Source organism: Ovis aries, chromosome 5 (genome assembly GCF_016772045.2).
Source record: "Ovis aries strain OAR_USU_Benz2616 breed Rambouillet chromosome 5, ARS-UI_Ramb_v3.0, whole genome shotgun sequence".
In the NCBI taxonomy this organism is placed as follows: Eukaryota; Metazoa; Chordata; class Mammalia; order Artiodactyla; family Bovidae; genus Ovis; species Ovis aries.
In genome coordinates, this window is record NC_056058.1 from 84,645,891 (window position 1) to 84,662,945 (window position 17,055).

General features: G+C 34.5%; 2 protein-coding genes across 9 annotated transcripts in view; one reads left to right on the forward strand and one right to left on the reverse strand.

The window, feature by feature from the left end:
• RASA1 (RAS p21 protein activator 1) overlaps positions 1–16,557 on the forward strand; it is a 109,147-nt gene extending 92,590 nt beyond the window's left edge. For 2 of the 3 annotated variants that reach the window (XM_015096185.3, XM_060415989.1), the window contains 5 exons: positions 1,887–1,954; positions 3,499–3,587; positions 4,899–4,976; positions 5,851–5,985; positions 7,170–12,101. In XM_015096185.3, the coding sequence (XP_014951671.3) occupies positions 1,887–1,954; positions 3,499–3,587; positions 4,899–4,976; positions 5,851–5,985; positions 7,170–7,253 (454 nt within the window). In that variant the 3' untranslated portion in view covers positions 7,254–12,101. Of the gene's footprint in view, positions 1–1,886; positions 1,955–3,498; positions 3,588–4,898; positions 4,977–5,850; positions 5,986–7,169; positions 12,102–12,122 lie in introns of those variants that run through there. The other variant, XM_060415988.1, reaches the window with a different exon arrangement.
• CCNH (cyclin H) overlaps positions 6,971–17,055 on the reverse strand; it is a 28,920-nt gene continuing 18,835 nt past the window's right edge. Inside the window, exons 6-10 of one of the 6 annotated variants that reach the window (XR_009600736.1) lie at positions 16,628–16,698; positions 13,630–13,741; positions 10,723–10,783; positions 9,859–9,996; positions 6,971–9,821 (exon numbers count right to left, since the gene is read on the reverse strand). Coding sequence is in view for 3 of the 6 variants with exons in the window: in XM_060415990.1 (XP_060271973.1) it covers positions 10,666–10,783; positions 13,630–13,741; positions 16,628–16,698 (301 nt within the window). In the remaining 3 variants the exon portion in view is untranslated. Of the gene's footprint in view, positions 10,784–13,629; positions 13,742–16,627; positions 16,699–17,055 lie in introns of all 6 variants that reach the window. The other 5 variants (XR_006060026.2, XR_006060025.2, XM_012178935.5 and 2 more) reach the window with 5 other exon arrangements.

Consider the following 17,055-nt stretch of genomic DNA (forward strand, 5'->3'; position numbering starts at 1 on the left):
TATTTTAACTTTTGCAAGAGGAAGGAGATCTGTAGATGCTGAATTTGCTTAAGGTTATATAGATAGATAGTGGCTAAGGCAGAACTAAAGGCAAAACGTCTAAGACCCAATCTAATATCCTTAATATCTGAAAGACTTAATTAAGCACACCACAACCTATTCAAGACAGTAGGGAAATTACCACAAAAGCATCAGAGAATTCAACAGTCTAATGATAATAAAATTTATTGTATAGAATATATGCTGCCCATCGTGTTACAGACCATTAAAAAAAAAAACTGGGCAACTACTGAAGACACTGGTATCACAGAATTAGTTTTGAAAATCTGCATTAATCCTGTCCCCAACCTACATTTGCAGAGAGATCTCATTTTACAGATAAAATCTCTTGGTTACTAATGATATGACAAATATCTAAGAATCATCGATTTTACATTTTTTGGCTTTAGTAGAGATTGAGAGAATAGAAAAAAATTACAAGCAAATGTTTCAGCACAGTTGTGTGTGATACAAATGAAAACTGGTCTGTAAGTTTCAAATAAGTATGTTTGTTAAGCAAACAGCTGGAAATTCTGCTATGCAGTTTGATACGACAGGGTATTTTAAGGGGCATTTATGGCCTAGGTGGTGACTTCTGCCCCTAGTTAAGCTTTTAAATATACATGTAGATACCTAGTATCCCTCTTATATTTAAAGTTACCTGTAAGAATTCACAGAAAGTAGATTCGCACACTGAAATTTTTATAATTCAGTGTGGTTAGGTTATATTTCAGATTCAAAGGCAAAGATATCAGAATGTTTTCAAGTAAAACTATGCAAGTTTCCTCATAAATTAAAAGACATCTAAAGATTTAATGTACTGATAATCAACATATTCCTTTTCTAAGATTTCCCAAAATTAGCGAACAACATTGTTGGGAGGTGAATGCTGATAAGTGTTATTCACTGTAATAGAGAAGAGAGACTGTGTCAATAATTTCTAAAAAGAATTTTATTATCTTGGAAATAATGCTTGTCTTTCCAAGGGCAGGTGAGAGGTCAGTTATGAGTGTGGATCCCTCTTTAAGAGTAAATTAGAGAAACAGTATCTAAATGAGGACTATACCAGTAACTGAAGGGGGCAGACTAGCAATAGCTATATACACTTGTAGATGTACTTTGTACTTTGTTCCCAGAGTAAGTAAGATTAGCAGGTAAAATCATATGACAACTGTTGTTAAATGTGCGTTTATACTAAGTTTTGTTTTGCTATTAATATTTTGTAATTGAGAATTTTTTTTTAACTTTAGAACGCACGTCTTTTCCTCTGTTGCCTTAAAGGCTTTTCAACATTATGTTTGTATACTTTGTCATTTATTAAGGAGTCACTTTTCCCCTAGTACAACGGATTCTTAATTTTTACATAATAATAAGTGAACAAAGTCAGTATAACGAACTTGATTTATAACAGACTGTTCTAAGAAGAAGGAGAAGTGAGAGAATGTCAATTTTAAGACCTTTACAGAACTAAAAAGGCTTACTTGTACTCCTATAATAATTTAGAAATTCCTAGTGTTCCTAAGGACACTCCTTCCTCAAAGTAAGTATAAAATGCACTGTTGGCCTGAAATAAACAGTGAATTTTAGATATAACTTAAATCTTCCCAAAGTAAACCTACAATTCTAAAATGAGATAAGTACATATGTTTAAGAAGCAGAATATATACATATATATGTGTGTGTGTGTGTGTGTTCTTAAAATAGCTTATTATTTTCATGAAGTTGTATATTTGGTCAGCCCTACATTAGTTCAAAGTTCATGGCTCTACAGGTATTAAGACTTTTATTATTTTAATGTAACACATTATAGTAGTTTTGTAAAATAACAAAATTTCCCTCCCATTCAGTGGTTTTGTTTTTCTTCGACTTATCTGTCCTGCCATCCTGAGTCCACGGATGTTTAATATCATCTCAGGTAATAAATTTTGAAATTAAAGAAAGTTTCATACTCTTTAGTGAGGTTATTCATTTTTTCTTTTAAATCTGATTTTTAAATTATTTACTTCTAAGACTTGGTATAAAAAAGCACCCAACTTGTTTTTGCTGTTTTACCTTTTCTTTCCATTTTGCTTTTTTTCCTTTCTTTCCACTACTATCTGAAGCCTGAGATGGCATAAGTAGACACATACCATTTTTTGGCCTGTCCATACCCGTGTCTCAGGCCTGTCCATACCCGTGTCTCAGACTCTTAGGACTTTTTCCAGTCTGCAGTATTGGCTTTTTCAGGTTGGGAAGAAGAGCTTTCTGTGTGGTTTTAGCTCATGCTAGACTCGTCACTACCATTGCAAGTTGGATTTTAAAATTATAGCTGCAATTGTAGTTGTACTCTGCAAATACTTATGAAGAAGCCCTTTGAGATTTCCCAGTAGAGATTTCTTGTCACGAACTACATAATAATTGGCATTTTAAACTCCCAACAAACCAGATTCGGATTTGCATATTACTCATATGTCCATTATGGACTGACTTTCTGATGTTGTAGTAGACTTTTCAAATAAAGGATAAGAATGATATTTGTGACTATAAATGTAATCATAAGCCATTATTAGCAGAAGGAGTCTGAAGCATTTTTGTCTTAATAATTTGAAGCTTAAAACTGTATTAAACATTTTTGGAATATCTTAAATTTTACCTTTATAGCCATTATATCTCTGTAAATACTTTGTTGCTACTAAAATGGTTAAATCTTTGGGTCTATTAAGAATTAAGGATTTAGAATTCTTTTGGAGAGATGTGTTCCTCTGAATGTCGGACTCTGAACCACTAGGCAATATTATTTATTGTTCAACAGCTTAAGATAAAAAGAATACAATCTAAAATCAGGCAGCCAGATAGACTATCTATAGGCTTTTACTATAAAATAATCTCATTTCAGAGCTTAAAATTAATAGACAAATACTTTTCATTTACATCCTACTGTCAATATAGGGCAATATTTCCTAATTAACCTTTAAAAAAAACTTTAAAAAATTAATACATTATGTTTTTCTCCTCAAAATAAAGCAGATTCCAGACTTTATTTTTGTTATTGAGCTTTAAAGTGATTACTTGACTTATTGGAGGCTGGGAGCAGGAAACTGTTCATATTGCAAATTGACAACCTGGGTGGGTTGAAATTCACAATTCGTGAATTGTCCCCAAAGGGTATGTAGAGTGACAGTCTTTTTAGTGGTAAAGTTTTGAGGTATTTTGTAATACTATCAACCAGTTGGGAATTGCTGAGCCTTGTACCCTTTTCACAAACTGCAAGTGCTAATAAATGTGTTTGGTTTCCCCCCTTTAAATCAAGCTCTTTTGGTTCATACAGGTCATACACTTGCCAAAAAAAACATTGCATTCTGAATGGAAGAATGTTAGTATTTTTAACTGTAAAGAAATATTAAAGTGCTAAATTTATAATGGTTTACCTGGAAGTACCTTTGGAGTTGGTGTCATTAACTGTGCCCAATTCTCTTATAGATTCCCCATCTCCTATTGCTGCAAGAACACTGACATTAGTGGCTAAGTCTGTGCAGAACTTAGCGAATCTTGTGGAATTTGGAGCTAAGGTAAAAACATTTTGATACTTTAAAATGTCATTTTTGAGTGAAACCTAAACATCATAAAACCATAAAATATTTCAACAGTGGATATTTCATAAAGATAATTTATGATTTTGTTGGTATGTTCACATATTTAATGTTTTTAGATTTTAATAATGGAATTTTAAAAACCACTGTTTCAGCTAGTATAGAAAACTTTTTTCAGTGTAATTTCCAGTATAATCAAAGTCTTCCATTTTTAAATATAAAAATCAGCATATTTTAAAATGTACCCCGGTTGATTTGTTATATATTACATACTAAACATTCTCTGTAATGTTAAAATTTAGATGAGTTTTTAAACAACCCATTTGTGATCCTACTAAGGACAATTGACTATTAATATATCACCTGCTTCTGTCATTATTAAACTTCTTGTTGTATCTGGAAACATGTAATTATTTTTCTTAATCCTTGTTTAATGCCATCATGTAAATGTTAAATAGTCTTCTACTTGATACATAGATGATTTCCAGTTTGTCACTGTGCCTTATATCCACACACACACACACTCACTCACTCACTCACTCACTCACTCTTCCTTTCAAACTTGTCCAGTTATTTCTTTAAATGAACTTTGGAGCAGAATTACTAAGGAAGAAGACTTTTTGCTTCTCTCAGCCTTGCCAAAACTCAGCTATTATTACTTTCATTTTTGACAGTCTGATAGGCATACTACTTTGTGTTTCCTTATTTCATCACTTTTAAGACTAGATGATTTTTCATGTCTAGGTCCTTATCTCACCTTACTGAGTTTAAAAGAGCTTGTGTTAATACTAAACTTTTCCTATTGTAACATAGCATGTTGTAGAATAGGTTTAAGACTTTAGAAAGAAGCAGTTTGTAGCCTGACTTAGCTTTTGAATGTATCTGAATTCTGAGGCAGGTTATGAGTGCTGATTTTTTATTGCAGTCCTTATCATACTGTATTTTAATTCATTATATTCTCTGCTAGATTCTAATAACCTCTGGGTACTTGGCAAGTAGTTTCTCAGTAATTATTTTTGAATGACCTACATATAAACAGTTTGTTTCTGCTAGACTATGTATGCTGATTTTTTTTCATCCAGAATTTGGTCATTAAAAATATACCCCTATTCCTTAGAATAGCTGCTTGCTTATATTAGAAAGAAAATAGTCATTTTATGATTAAATTCTTACAAATATGTTCTGCTACTGATAATATGATTTATAAGAATTTTTACTATATGTATTGTTTTGGTTACAGATAAGATGCTTTTCGTCCATATAGTAAGACTTTTATTTTTATATTTTTAGGAGCCTTACATGGAAGGTGTCAATCCATTCATCAAAAGTAATAAACATCGCATGATCATGTTTTTAGATGAACTAGGGGTATGTATACAATTTAAGTATTTTGACACCTAAAAGCTTTTCTATCCAGAACTGAAAAAAAAATTCAAAAGCTGCATATTTTTGTCTACCTTCCTAAACAAATTATTTCATTTGATTATAATGATAATCATTTATTCTTATGATAAGTAGTTTTCACCACGAATATAGTATTGTGGCTTTTGGATTTCTTGTGTCATTTTCAGTTTCTGTCTTGTCTTTCATTATCTTCTTAGCTGCCCACCTCACCACTATGTCAGTCTGTTGCTGCTTTAGCTGCTTTAACAAAGTAGTGGAACTTGAAACAGTAAAATCAGTATTTAGTCTGGTAGTACTTTATTGACACTAAATTACTTTATGAAACTTAAGATAATTAACACTGATTTCTATATGTTAATTATGTGTTTGTGGCATAGTCCACAGATAATTATAGACCTGAATGGTTCTCATTAACACCTGTCATGTAGCTCTTATATGTGCTGATGAGTTTGGACAAATTATACCAGTTTAATCATGAAAGTCAGTCTGAAAGAGCATAGGAATTTTAAGTTTGGGTTGCCTTTAATCCATATTAAAGAGTTAATGCTTGCATTATTTGCCCTCCAGATTTTTTTCTTAAAAAAAAAAAAACTCTTCATAGATTTAAAATTTAGAAAAACCATTTGCTTAGAATAGCAGTAATACTACATGATATTTTGTCCTGTGACTGAAGAAAATGAAACCTGATTTTTGTGTGAATATTGAGGTCATAAAATCTGTCAAGTTGAATTTTAAGAGATTATTATGTATTAAATTTTATCTATTGTACCAGTTAGGATCTTTTCAGAAGAGATAGTAGTGTCATATTTCTAAACCCAGTTTTATGATTCCCTTAAAGAATGTACCTGAACTTCCGGACACTACAGAGCATTCTAGAACTGACCTTTCCCGTGATTTAGCAGCATTGCATGAGATTTGTGTGGCCCATTCAGATGAACTGCGGACGCTCAGTAATGAGCGTGGTGCACAACAGGTAGGTTTTTGCCAGCCTTTGTTAACAATATTATTTCTTTACATGTAAGCACAATATCAGCATAAGATTCTTTGAGAGCTGATAAACAGCTGAACTACAATTAGTCTTACTTTACTAATTAAAATTTTAAGACTCTGAATCAAAATCCACAAAGATCTCAGCAAACAGGAATGATGAGCCCAGATTAAGATTACATATTTTTGATACCACAAAATGTCAAACCTTGCTTCTAAGTTAATGTGAACTCTACTGAAAAAACGGAGGTGTTTATACCCTTTGTGGCATGTATGGAAGTGGTAAGTGAGCTAACAGTCAATCAGTAGTGATGTAGTGTTTTTCTGTCTGCTTCTGTCACACACACACCGTGCATGGCCAGGTAACTCTGCAAACTGTCAAACACATGAGAATTATGCATGTGTTCTAAGACTGATAAAAACATTTCAAGATCCAGAGATTCTGGAATATGGCCTTAAAAACGAAGCACTGTCACCAGTGGCTGACATGCGGCAGGGGCCTTAGGAGGGGTTAACACATTGACTGCAGTGATTCTGAGTTCTCCTCAATCTGAGATTCTACAGTTCTCGTTTCTTCCCAGTTTAGATACTAATAGCACGATTCACTTAGGTTCCGATCACTTTAGAAACTCAGGCAGAATATGTGCCATAGACCTACTTATATGCTCTTGGCACCTAAATTGCCTTCCTGCTACACTGGAGTTGGGTTTATTATATGGCTTGCCTTAAATACTTTTTTTTTAAATTATTTTTTTGGAGAATGTGGCCCAATTAAGACTTTCTAAGAAAGATAAAGGAGCTGAATGATTTAATTGTAGGCCCAGTGTTGTCATTCATGATTACAGCATTCATTAGACTATAGCCTGATTGCCCTTATGTGCTCTTACAGGGCTTGAGGTGTGTCATTTATAATGATAAATCTGTCTTCTGATAAGATGTTGAGTAAAAAATTATATCTCAACCAAAATAACATGACCAGAAATATTTAATCAAGGACTGAGTAATACATACTTACAGTTGTATGCTTTTTTTTGAGTAGAATGGTAATGTTATTTTATGAATCCCTTTGAGTTCATATGGTATTTTTCAAATCCAGGTTTCCCATCCCTGAGATTTGACAGAGCTTTCATTCATTTACTAATTATTTTCATATTGTTTTTCCTTGTCTAGCATGTACTGAAAAAGCTTCTGGCTATAACAGAACTGCTTCAGCAAAAACAAAACCAGTATACAAAAACTAACGATGTCAGGTAGCAGCCTTCGCCGCAGTGTTCTGCATGGATTCAGCATGCCCCAAATGGTAAATCACATCAGTATAATGTCTCCTTTGCTCTTGCCAAAAAAATAGCACACCTTTCCACATTCCAGTGATGTGTGAGCTATGCAAATAGAACTCAAGATTCTGCTGGTAACTGCTCCAGCAGCTTTGTAAGCTATCTTTACCAACCTCTGAGCCTTGGTGTACAGATCACCTTTCACACAATGTTATGACTGTATCTTGAACTTTGAAAATATATTTTCAATACATTCAATTGCCAAAGTTTTGCTGTTTCTTGAGAAAAGAACTATGAAAAAGCATTCTCTGTTGACAATTGAGTATAACTGGATTGCAGACTGTTCTTACATTACTTCTTCCTGAATTAGGAATATGACCGTCTGACTGTTCAATGACTTTATTTGTATTTACAGTTTCCAGAATTTGCCATTACAATAGGAACAATCCTTGCTGTATACTTTTTTAAAATAACTGTGCTATCTCTGCTGGAACTGTTGAAAGAAAATATATAGAGTGGATCTATTGCTCATCAGCTTTATTTTTTAAACGTACCACTTATTTTGTTGGAATTGTCAAAGACTGTATTTAGAACTCATAATGCTTTTGTTTAATGTTTACAACAGTAAATAGTTTGAATTCAATAAATATTATTGGTCATTGTGTACTGATCAATGCATGTTACCCATTCAACCATTTATAAATGACCAATTTCTTTTGTATGTTAAAAAAAAAAACCTAGAATACTTTCATTGAACATATTCATTAATTCCAAGTTGAATTTTTAAATTATGCGAACAACTTTATCAGCCACTGAACAACTATCCATCTTTGACCTTCTGACTACTTGTTGTATCTGCTGGATATTTAGTTTGACTGTATAGTTTTATTTGCTTCTGTATGTGTATTTTTGTGAATTATTCACAGGGTTAAGTTAAAATAAAACCAAGGGATATCTTAAAATTGATTACTTCTGTCTAAATATAGCTAAACATTTAATTTCATTATATTCTTCCTCCTTTAGGGGCAGTTCAAAATTTAGTACCAGAGCAAGGCCCAGGGAGAAGATGAAATTTGAGCTTTTTTTTTCTAGCTAATGGTCTCTTTTGAAGGATTCTATTAATTCATTATGTATTTGTTAACAATTCTTTCCCTCCCATAATTTTCCAGGGGGAGACAAGGCATACAAGGTGGTTCTAAACAAGTATGTACTGAGAAAAGCATTTCCCACAATAAAGAAAAATTTACTGAAGGCCTACATTCTAACAGCAACACTATTTCTTCCTGTATTTTAAGCATTAGAGGGATAGAATAAAGTGTTAAAACTGAGGGTTCACAAAATTTCTACATAGTATAATTTTAAGTATTAAATGCTGTTACTTGTATAGAGGTAGCTAGCCCTAATGGACAAGGGAATGGGAACCCACTCCAGTGTTCTTGCCTGGAGAATCCCAGGGACGGGGGAGCCTGGTGGGCTGCCGTCTGTGGGGTTGCAGAGTCAGACATGACTGAAGAGACTTAGCAGCAGCTAGCCCTAAAGTAGCTGCAATTTTACAAGTTGAACAGTATTACCAAAATACTCAGCATATCCGGTGTTCCTTTCTTTTCAGCTAGACAGTGGTATGCCATTTGGCCTCCTTTGGTGTTCTAGGATAAACTAGAAGGGACACAGGCTAGTGATACCTCTGAAAACATTTTGGAAATAAAAAGGTCCAGATTTGAGTGCTTGGCAATTTGGTTATCTCCCTCTAATCACACCTCAGTTTTAACCATAATAATGTACCTGCCCTTTCCTGATCTCAACTACTTCTCCTCCTCCTGCCTTTTATTTATTAAAAAAAAAAAAACCACAAAAACCCACAAATATAAAAAAAGTCACCCTGCTTTTCATATTTTAATGACATGCTTATCCCTTAAAACTGGAATAAAAAAACTTGTTATTTACCTTTGTAGGACTGAGAGTCATTTAGCTGATCAATGATGAAATAAAACGTAAACTTTTTTTTTAAGGGGGTTGGTAGGAAAATCTTCAGAGATAGATAAATGGGGACCTTGCTCTGATGCCAAAGTTGAGTGACCTAAAAGAGAAACAAGCTACTTCACTGGGGACAGCTTGCCTTCCTGTCTAGAGCCGGGCAGCACTGCCGCTTCATCTGGACTGTACTGGAGGAGCGTCAGTTCCGGCTTCTCCCCCTTCACTTTCATAAGATCATACTTTGTGAATTTCATTCCTCTCATTTCTCAATGAGAAGGAAAACTAAAAAAGCTCAAGCCTAAAATACAAAGAATTATTAAAGAATATGCATATAGTAAATTTTACTTTTGAAATTTGAAATGTAATTAAATGGTACCTATACTTCATGGAAAGGTGTATCCTGGGATGCACTGACACTGAGGAGAGGGTTGTATCTGGAAAACTGAGATTCAGGACAATTGAGTTTCTAAGAATTTCTTTAACCTCATTTTCTAGCCAAAAAAACTGACCATCATAATTTGGTTTTAACTCTAGAAACTAAGATCACAGTTAAATAATTAAATGCTGTAACAACCTAGATTTTGAGTTAAATAATTAAATGCTGTAACAACCTAGATTTTGACACTTTATATAAAACAACATTGGCAAATTATAGCTTTAATTTGATATCAGTCATGATGGGGTAAGGTTACCCAAACCTGGTGTTACTCTGGCTCCTTTGAAGATGTTTTATTTCACATAAAGCTACCCTGAAAGGAAAAAATTTTAAATAACATAAATAGAAAAGTTTAATATATTTTGATACTTTCACAAATAAAGTTAAATGCCAGACATGCTTCATCCATCTGATGATTAGTTAGCATTGACAAATCAATTTCAAATGGCTAGAGAGAATCTACCAGGTCATCGTCAGTCCATTCTTCCTAAGAAGGAAAAAAAATGTCATAAGGAAAACAGTATACTGAAGCATAACCAGTATTGTTTACCTTCTTGCCTCTCTTTAGGAAAATGTTCTTTTGCTATGTTGATTATGAGGTAAATAAATCAGGAAAATGTGTAGCAGTTTAATCTTCTTATAATAATATGGTGTGGTCTTACCAGGTTAGCCTAGTGACAGGAATAAATGTTACAGTTGTGATGTTCTGGGTCTGATTGTTCATTATCTGACTTGACATGTACAATTTTCTTAAAACAAGGGTAGGAGAAGACTCCTTGAAGATCAAGAAGTATATCTACTACCTTCTATAACCTTAGGAAGGATTCTTCATCAAGTAACTTTTATACTACTTCAGAACAGGCCAAGACAGAAGTGAGAAAAATTCCTCCAATAATGGCCAAGGTTAATAAAGGATACAAAAGAAAGCTTTCCAGTACCTCTCTCTATAATGCTTGTACTCTAGAACAATAAAACCTTGACATTATGGTTGTACCAGAATATACAACCGTAATTTACATTTTACCTTTGAAGAACATACCTCCTCATGTTTGGATTTCTTTGAAACATAATCATCATCTTCGTAACCTTTTCTCTTCTTCCTACAATTAAGCAGCCATCAATAAGCAATCTAATATGGGCAACAGAATAAGTTAGCAAGGCTATGAGATACATTTACTGAAGACCAAAGCCTGGATAAATGGAAAGAGGTGAAAAATTCGGATAGGAAAACTCTTTCAAATTACTCTTTGAATTGAGTGCAATTCTAGTTACAATACAAAAACAATACTTAACTCTGACCTGGGAAAGATTAGCAAAAGAATCTGAAAAAGAACAAGGGGGATCTTTGTCCTTCTCGACACCAAAATATACACCTGTAATTGTAAACTATGGTAATTAAAAGTGTGGCACAGTTGTCCCTTGATATCTGAGGGGAACTGGTTCCAGGAACGCCCAGAATACCAAAATCCTCACATGCTCAAGTCTCTTAAATAAAATGGCAATGGTACAGTGGTGGTCTGCATCCAGAGGGCTGACTGTATCAGCAAAGAATCACAAAGATCAACGATCAGAGCAGACAGGCAAAAAACAAAGTATAATTAATCTGTAATAAATGAGTATTTAAGAAAATCAAGAGATTTTTAAATGGCTGGTACAATGGGTTACTTATTTGAACAAAAATTTTATTATGAGATTTCTACCTCAGGCCAGGCACAAATAATTGTAAATGGTTTTTACAGCTGAACAAAAGGCGAACTAATAATTTACGGTAAGAAAAGGTGTTTAGATGTTAATAAAGCAAAAGACATGTTGCCTACTTCACAAGGTGAAAGGAACAACGGAAGGAAATAGTTGTATACGACACCAGGAAATTAAGTAGGGCTTATAATTATGCAATGCAGAAGACAGGCAAATGATTCTTAAACATAGGAATATCAATGCCTCAAAGTAATAGGGGAAATGAAAACTAAAAGATGATACTATTTTCTTTCTTACCCAGACTGGCAACCGTTAAAGATTGACAGTATTAAATGTTATATAATTTATATGATAACAGTAGAAAACTATTTCTTCAACAGATACATAGAGAAAAGCTTGGCAGAGGTAATTGCCTCTCAGGTCACAACTGGGACTGGAGTTTGGTCGACGAGAACTTTGGTTTACCTGTATTAACTGGCTTTAATAATGATAATATATTACTTGTATACTGAAAAAAGATAAAGAATCTTAAAGACCAAGGAAAAATATTTTATCCCAAAGCAATGCTTGTAACTGTGGGTCCATGGACTGATGTTGCTGGTCCACGAACAATTTCCAGTGTGCAATAAGTACAGAAACTGAGTGTATGTTTAGAAACTATAGCAATTTGATAGAATAATTTATGACTGTTAAATCTAATAAAATTTAAGCTTATCTTTATGTGTTTTTTTCTTTTTTCAGTAATTGGTAACATTTTACGAAGTATAAACATCTGTAATGGAATAGAAATAAAACCAACAGTCCCTTCCAGACTGTTTGAGAAGCACCACTTAAGTATTCATGCAAGATTTGACTGACACAGTACAAAGCAGAAGGTCACCTGGAATAATATGTAAATCTAGCAATTAAGAATTTTCCATTACAGTCCTTTACATAGCTATGAGGGTTAACAGTAACAGTTCAGTGGTCTAATTCAGAGGTTGACAAAATTGGCTTTAAAAAGGCCAGATTTTAAGTATTTTAGGCATGTAGGCCATGCAGTTTCCATCACAACTACCCAACTCTTCTGTTATTGTGTGAAAATAGCCATAGATAATAATGCAAACTAGTGGGTGTGCCTATGCCCCAAGGAAACTTTCTATAAACAGGCACTGGCCCAGATTTGGCGGATAGGCTATAGTTTGGCAACCCCTGGTTGAAGCCCATGTCAAAATCAACGTGAAAAGATTATCAATCAGTGCTGCAATCCTTTTCATTAGTCAACATTTTTCTTCCTTCTCTGTAACCATTCCTTCCTTCTCGTCACCATAGAAACCCAGAAGTGAAATTTACCCATTTTAAGTTCTGTGCTAAGGCATGTTTTGCAGTTACAACTACAAATATAATAAAAGAGTCTCCTATTTTACACACTATAACTTTGAAGAATTTGAGTCATGTGTACCTGATCTGAAGGCCTTAATGCTCTGCTGGCTTACATATTATCTGATAGTGTAGAGATTATATAATTATAAAGATAAAAAACATTTCAAATGCATCTTGGCTGTTAAGATGCCAGAGCTAATTCCCAGTAAACTTTACAGACTACAGTCCATGGAACAGAAGTTTCACCATTCCTATTACCCTACCCAGATCTTCAACTGTTCAAACACCTAAAAGGTTTAAGTAGATATTTCAAATTGCAAAGCATAAGAAGCCCAAATACAGTGATTTCCACATTCAGCCTACAAATCAAAAAAGCAGCATTATGGTGTTCCTTGTGGCTACAAGAAGACACTGAACAGCACATCTGCCTATTGGTTCTGTCTTCAGCATAAAATTACCACAGAGAAAATATGCCAAGTTTCTCTACCCTAGCTAATAGATGTTAAGTCTAGAACAGTGTACTTATTCTTCAGACGAGATAAAACCAGATCACAAAGAACCCAAAGATTAAAAGGGCAAGAAGAGGTTCAGGAATTCCCTAGGAAAACTCTGCCCCGTGGATCCCACAAGGAATAACGGGACAGGGCCTGCAAGCTGAAGGACATGCTAGAGCAGAAGCAGAATATACTCTTGAAACCCAAACTCATAATAATTTATTATGTCGTGTTTAATCCTGTTAGAAATCTCCACTAAAAAAAAATCAGATCTGGGAGTAAGTCAGTCTTCCCCATATGAAACAAAATTTAGCAGTTAAATAATTCACTTTAAAGACTAGCTGGACACAGTAACAACTCTATTCTTGAATGGCAGTCTCACATCTACTTACGTAACTACATTAAGTGCAAGCTCAGCAGAGTGACACCTCTCCAGCTTCTGTTTCAGAGCAGCAACTTCTTCAGGTCTGGGTGGTTCATATTTTTTTACCAAGTTCCTCATGCCTATGTGGAGATTAATAAAAGGATTTAAACCAGATAATAAAAAGCCCTGTTCCCATAAGGTAGTTAAATAATTTCCCATCTAGTTTTGGGAACCAAAAACGCTCCTGAAATGTGATTATTCTCATTGTTAATATTGTTCCACATTAAAATCCAATGGCCACCATACTTCCAAGTTATTATAGCCATCTGCTGCTTAGCCCATATCATGTACAGCTAAACGATAAACTTGCTCTACTAGTATTTTTTTCCCACTCTTAACCATGGTTACTTTTTGCTAAAGTTTTACAGGCTGTTAAAAAAGCTCTACTTGATTTAGTAAAGACATGCTTTGTCCCCTGCCACCAACCATATTCAAAACATTCTATCCTACAGATTGGGCTTCCCTGGTGGCTCAGAGGCTAAAGCATCTGCCTGCAATGCGGGAGACCTGGGTTCGATCCCTGGGTTGGGAAGATCCCCTGGAGAAGGGAATGGCAACCCACTCCAGTATTCTTGCTTGGAGAATCCCATGGACGGAGGAGCCTGGTGGGCTATAGTCTATGGGGTCACAAAGAGTCAGACACGACTGAGCGACTTCACTCTTCACTCATGATCCTACAGATGGAGGGCTGAGAGTATACTTATTTACAAAGAAAGCCATTATTACATAATTAGTAATGAAGGTACCATGCTTAGTAAAAACATGTCAGCCATCCTTTAACAAAATGCAAAACTTAGACAATGAAGTATCACCAAGAAAACAAAAATGTCCTCATTAAGCTAGAAAATTCAGTGACTTTAAAATCGCAGAAACATCCTCTACCTAGTCTATATTAATTCAACTACAATAAACCAAAGACCATAAGTCACAAGATTTATTAGGGGAATGAGAGATCCAGGGCTTGTTGTTAGTCAGCCACGTGCTCCAAGTGACTGACTTATTTCATAATGCAAGTAAAGCAGTGTTTTCAACTAAATTAATACTTGTGACAATACCCTTAGGACCGTATCCTTGTGTGAAAAATTATGAATAAGATGCCTTAATATCATTAAAGCTCTGAGTGTTAACAAGAACTATTCTTATAGTAAAACAAGTGGAGTAAAATAAAGCTACTGAGAGAATCACTAATAAAACTGTCACGTGTATACACACAGCACAGTGAGTTACCTTTAAGATCTCTTCTACCTACTCAATTCCCTGATCCTAGTGTCTATGGCCAAATCACAACTAGCTTTGGAAGTGAACCCTCTAGTGGTAAAACTGAAAACCTACAGTTTTATGATTCTTAAAATCACAAAGTCGTTTTTCTCAAGAGGGAAGCCCTCAAGAACATTTCAAGCAAAGAACTTACATAGTCTGACGCATCTTGACTTTCGAAACATAAAAGATGTAAGTACTCCGTCATCCAAGATCAAGATCTGCAATCTCATATTTTAGTACTTAAATTACAGATTTTATTAACAAGGACAACTGGCACAAATGGTTTGGAAACACACTGATTTTTAACCCTGAACAACAGCCCAGCAGCCCTGAGCATGCAGTGTGACACGGGCAAGAATGAAACCGGAGAGGACTGGCTAACCTAGCCAGTAAGATAGGTGGAGGTTCTGACTCAACCTAACTCACAGCTAAGGGAACTATATTCAGTATCTTGTAATAACCTATAATGGAAAAGAATCTGAAAAAGAACACACACACACACACACACACACACACACACACACACACACACACATAACTGAATCACTTTGGCATACACCTGAAACTAACCCAACTATATTTTTAACAAGTGAAAGAAAAATAAAAAAGAAAACCCCAACCCTCAAGACAGTTTTTCTCAGCGTCAATAGTATTCACAGCAGTTTGGGCTAGATGATTCTTTGTCATGAAGTGCTGTATTAGTTTCCTAAGGCTGCTATTAAAAATTACCACAAACTTAGTAAGGCTTATTAAAATCACAGGATGGATTCCCCGACAATTCTGAAGTCCAAGAGTCTGGAATCAGTGTCACTGGGCCAAAAGCCAAACACTGGCACGGGGGTTTCTCTGGGGGCTTCTGTTCCTGCCTCTGGGGGCTGGCAGCGTTCCTCAGCTTGTGGCTACATGACTCCAATGTTTAGGGCCGGCATCTTCAAATCTCTCTATTCTGTCTTTACATTGCCTTCTCTGTCATACCTCTGCCTTCCTCTAATAGGGACACTTGTGATTACATTTAGGATAATCCAAGATAATGTCTTTAACTTGATCACATCTGCAAGCACTTTTTTTTTTTTTTTGGCCATATAAAGCAACAATATTCGGTTTCCAGGGATTATGACATAGCTATCTTTGGGGAGCCATTTTTCACCTTACCAAGGGGCTGTACTGTGAGTTATAAAATGTACAGCAGCACCCTTACCTCCACATACTAGGTGATGGCAGCAGCCACAAACACCCCCACCCCCAAAGTTGTAACAACCAAGAATGTTCATAGACGGGAAAAAAAATTCACCCCGTGAAGAATCATGGCTTTTGTAATAGCAGCTAAGGAAGTGACTAGCAAATGACACACATTAACTAATTAAAGCTAATTTATCTACAAAATAAAAGTTTCCAATTTAATTAGCCTTTAGTTCCCTAAGACCTTTTTTAGTGCTCATATTTGCATACACTTTAAAAGGACCTTGTTTTGAATCTCAACCCTTTGTGAATCTCATTAATATTTTTCACTTTCCTAAAAAGCTATGTAAAAAAAAGTTATGTGTAAAAACTACTTCATGTACCTTCTATTTGTTCTTCACCTTCATGATACAATAATAAATCAATCTAAACAATAACTTGTAATCTCAAGTTAAAATACCGTGAGTTATTTATTTACAAAGTAACTCTGTCATAGAACATTTTATAAAGCATTCTGTTTTACTTACTTTTCATTATATCTAGTAATTGTGACAAGGAAGTTCTGTTCTCCTTGAGCATCAGACTTTCTGATAAATAACTGGAAAAGAGAGGGGAAAAAATGTTTTAATCTATCGCACACATCTTGAGAAAATAGGACATCATAAATTATTTGTCTTCATGTTCTTTTCTTCATCAAGGTGAATTTTTAAAGAAGTTTACTTGAAAACTGTTAAATAACAATACTTTGAACTTTACTAAAACTATAATCTCTCTCTCTTACAGTCTTAAGAATCCACTACAAATTGTACTAGGTTAAAAATGGTTAATGTTCAAGTTAATTTAACTTCCATAATATATTCAGAGGGAAAATGATATGAAAATACTAGTAGCAATACTCTAATACTTTTGATGTTAAATGTTTAATATTTAATACTTAAAGCCTATCAGTCTAACT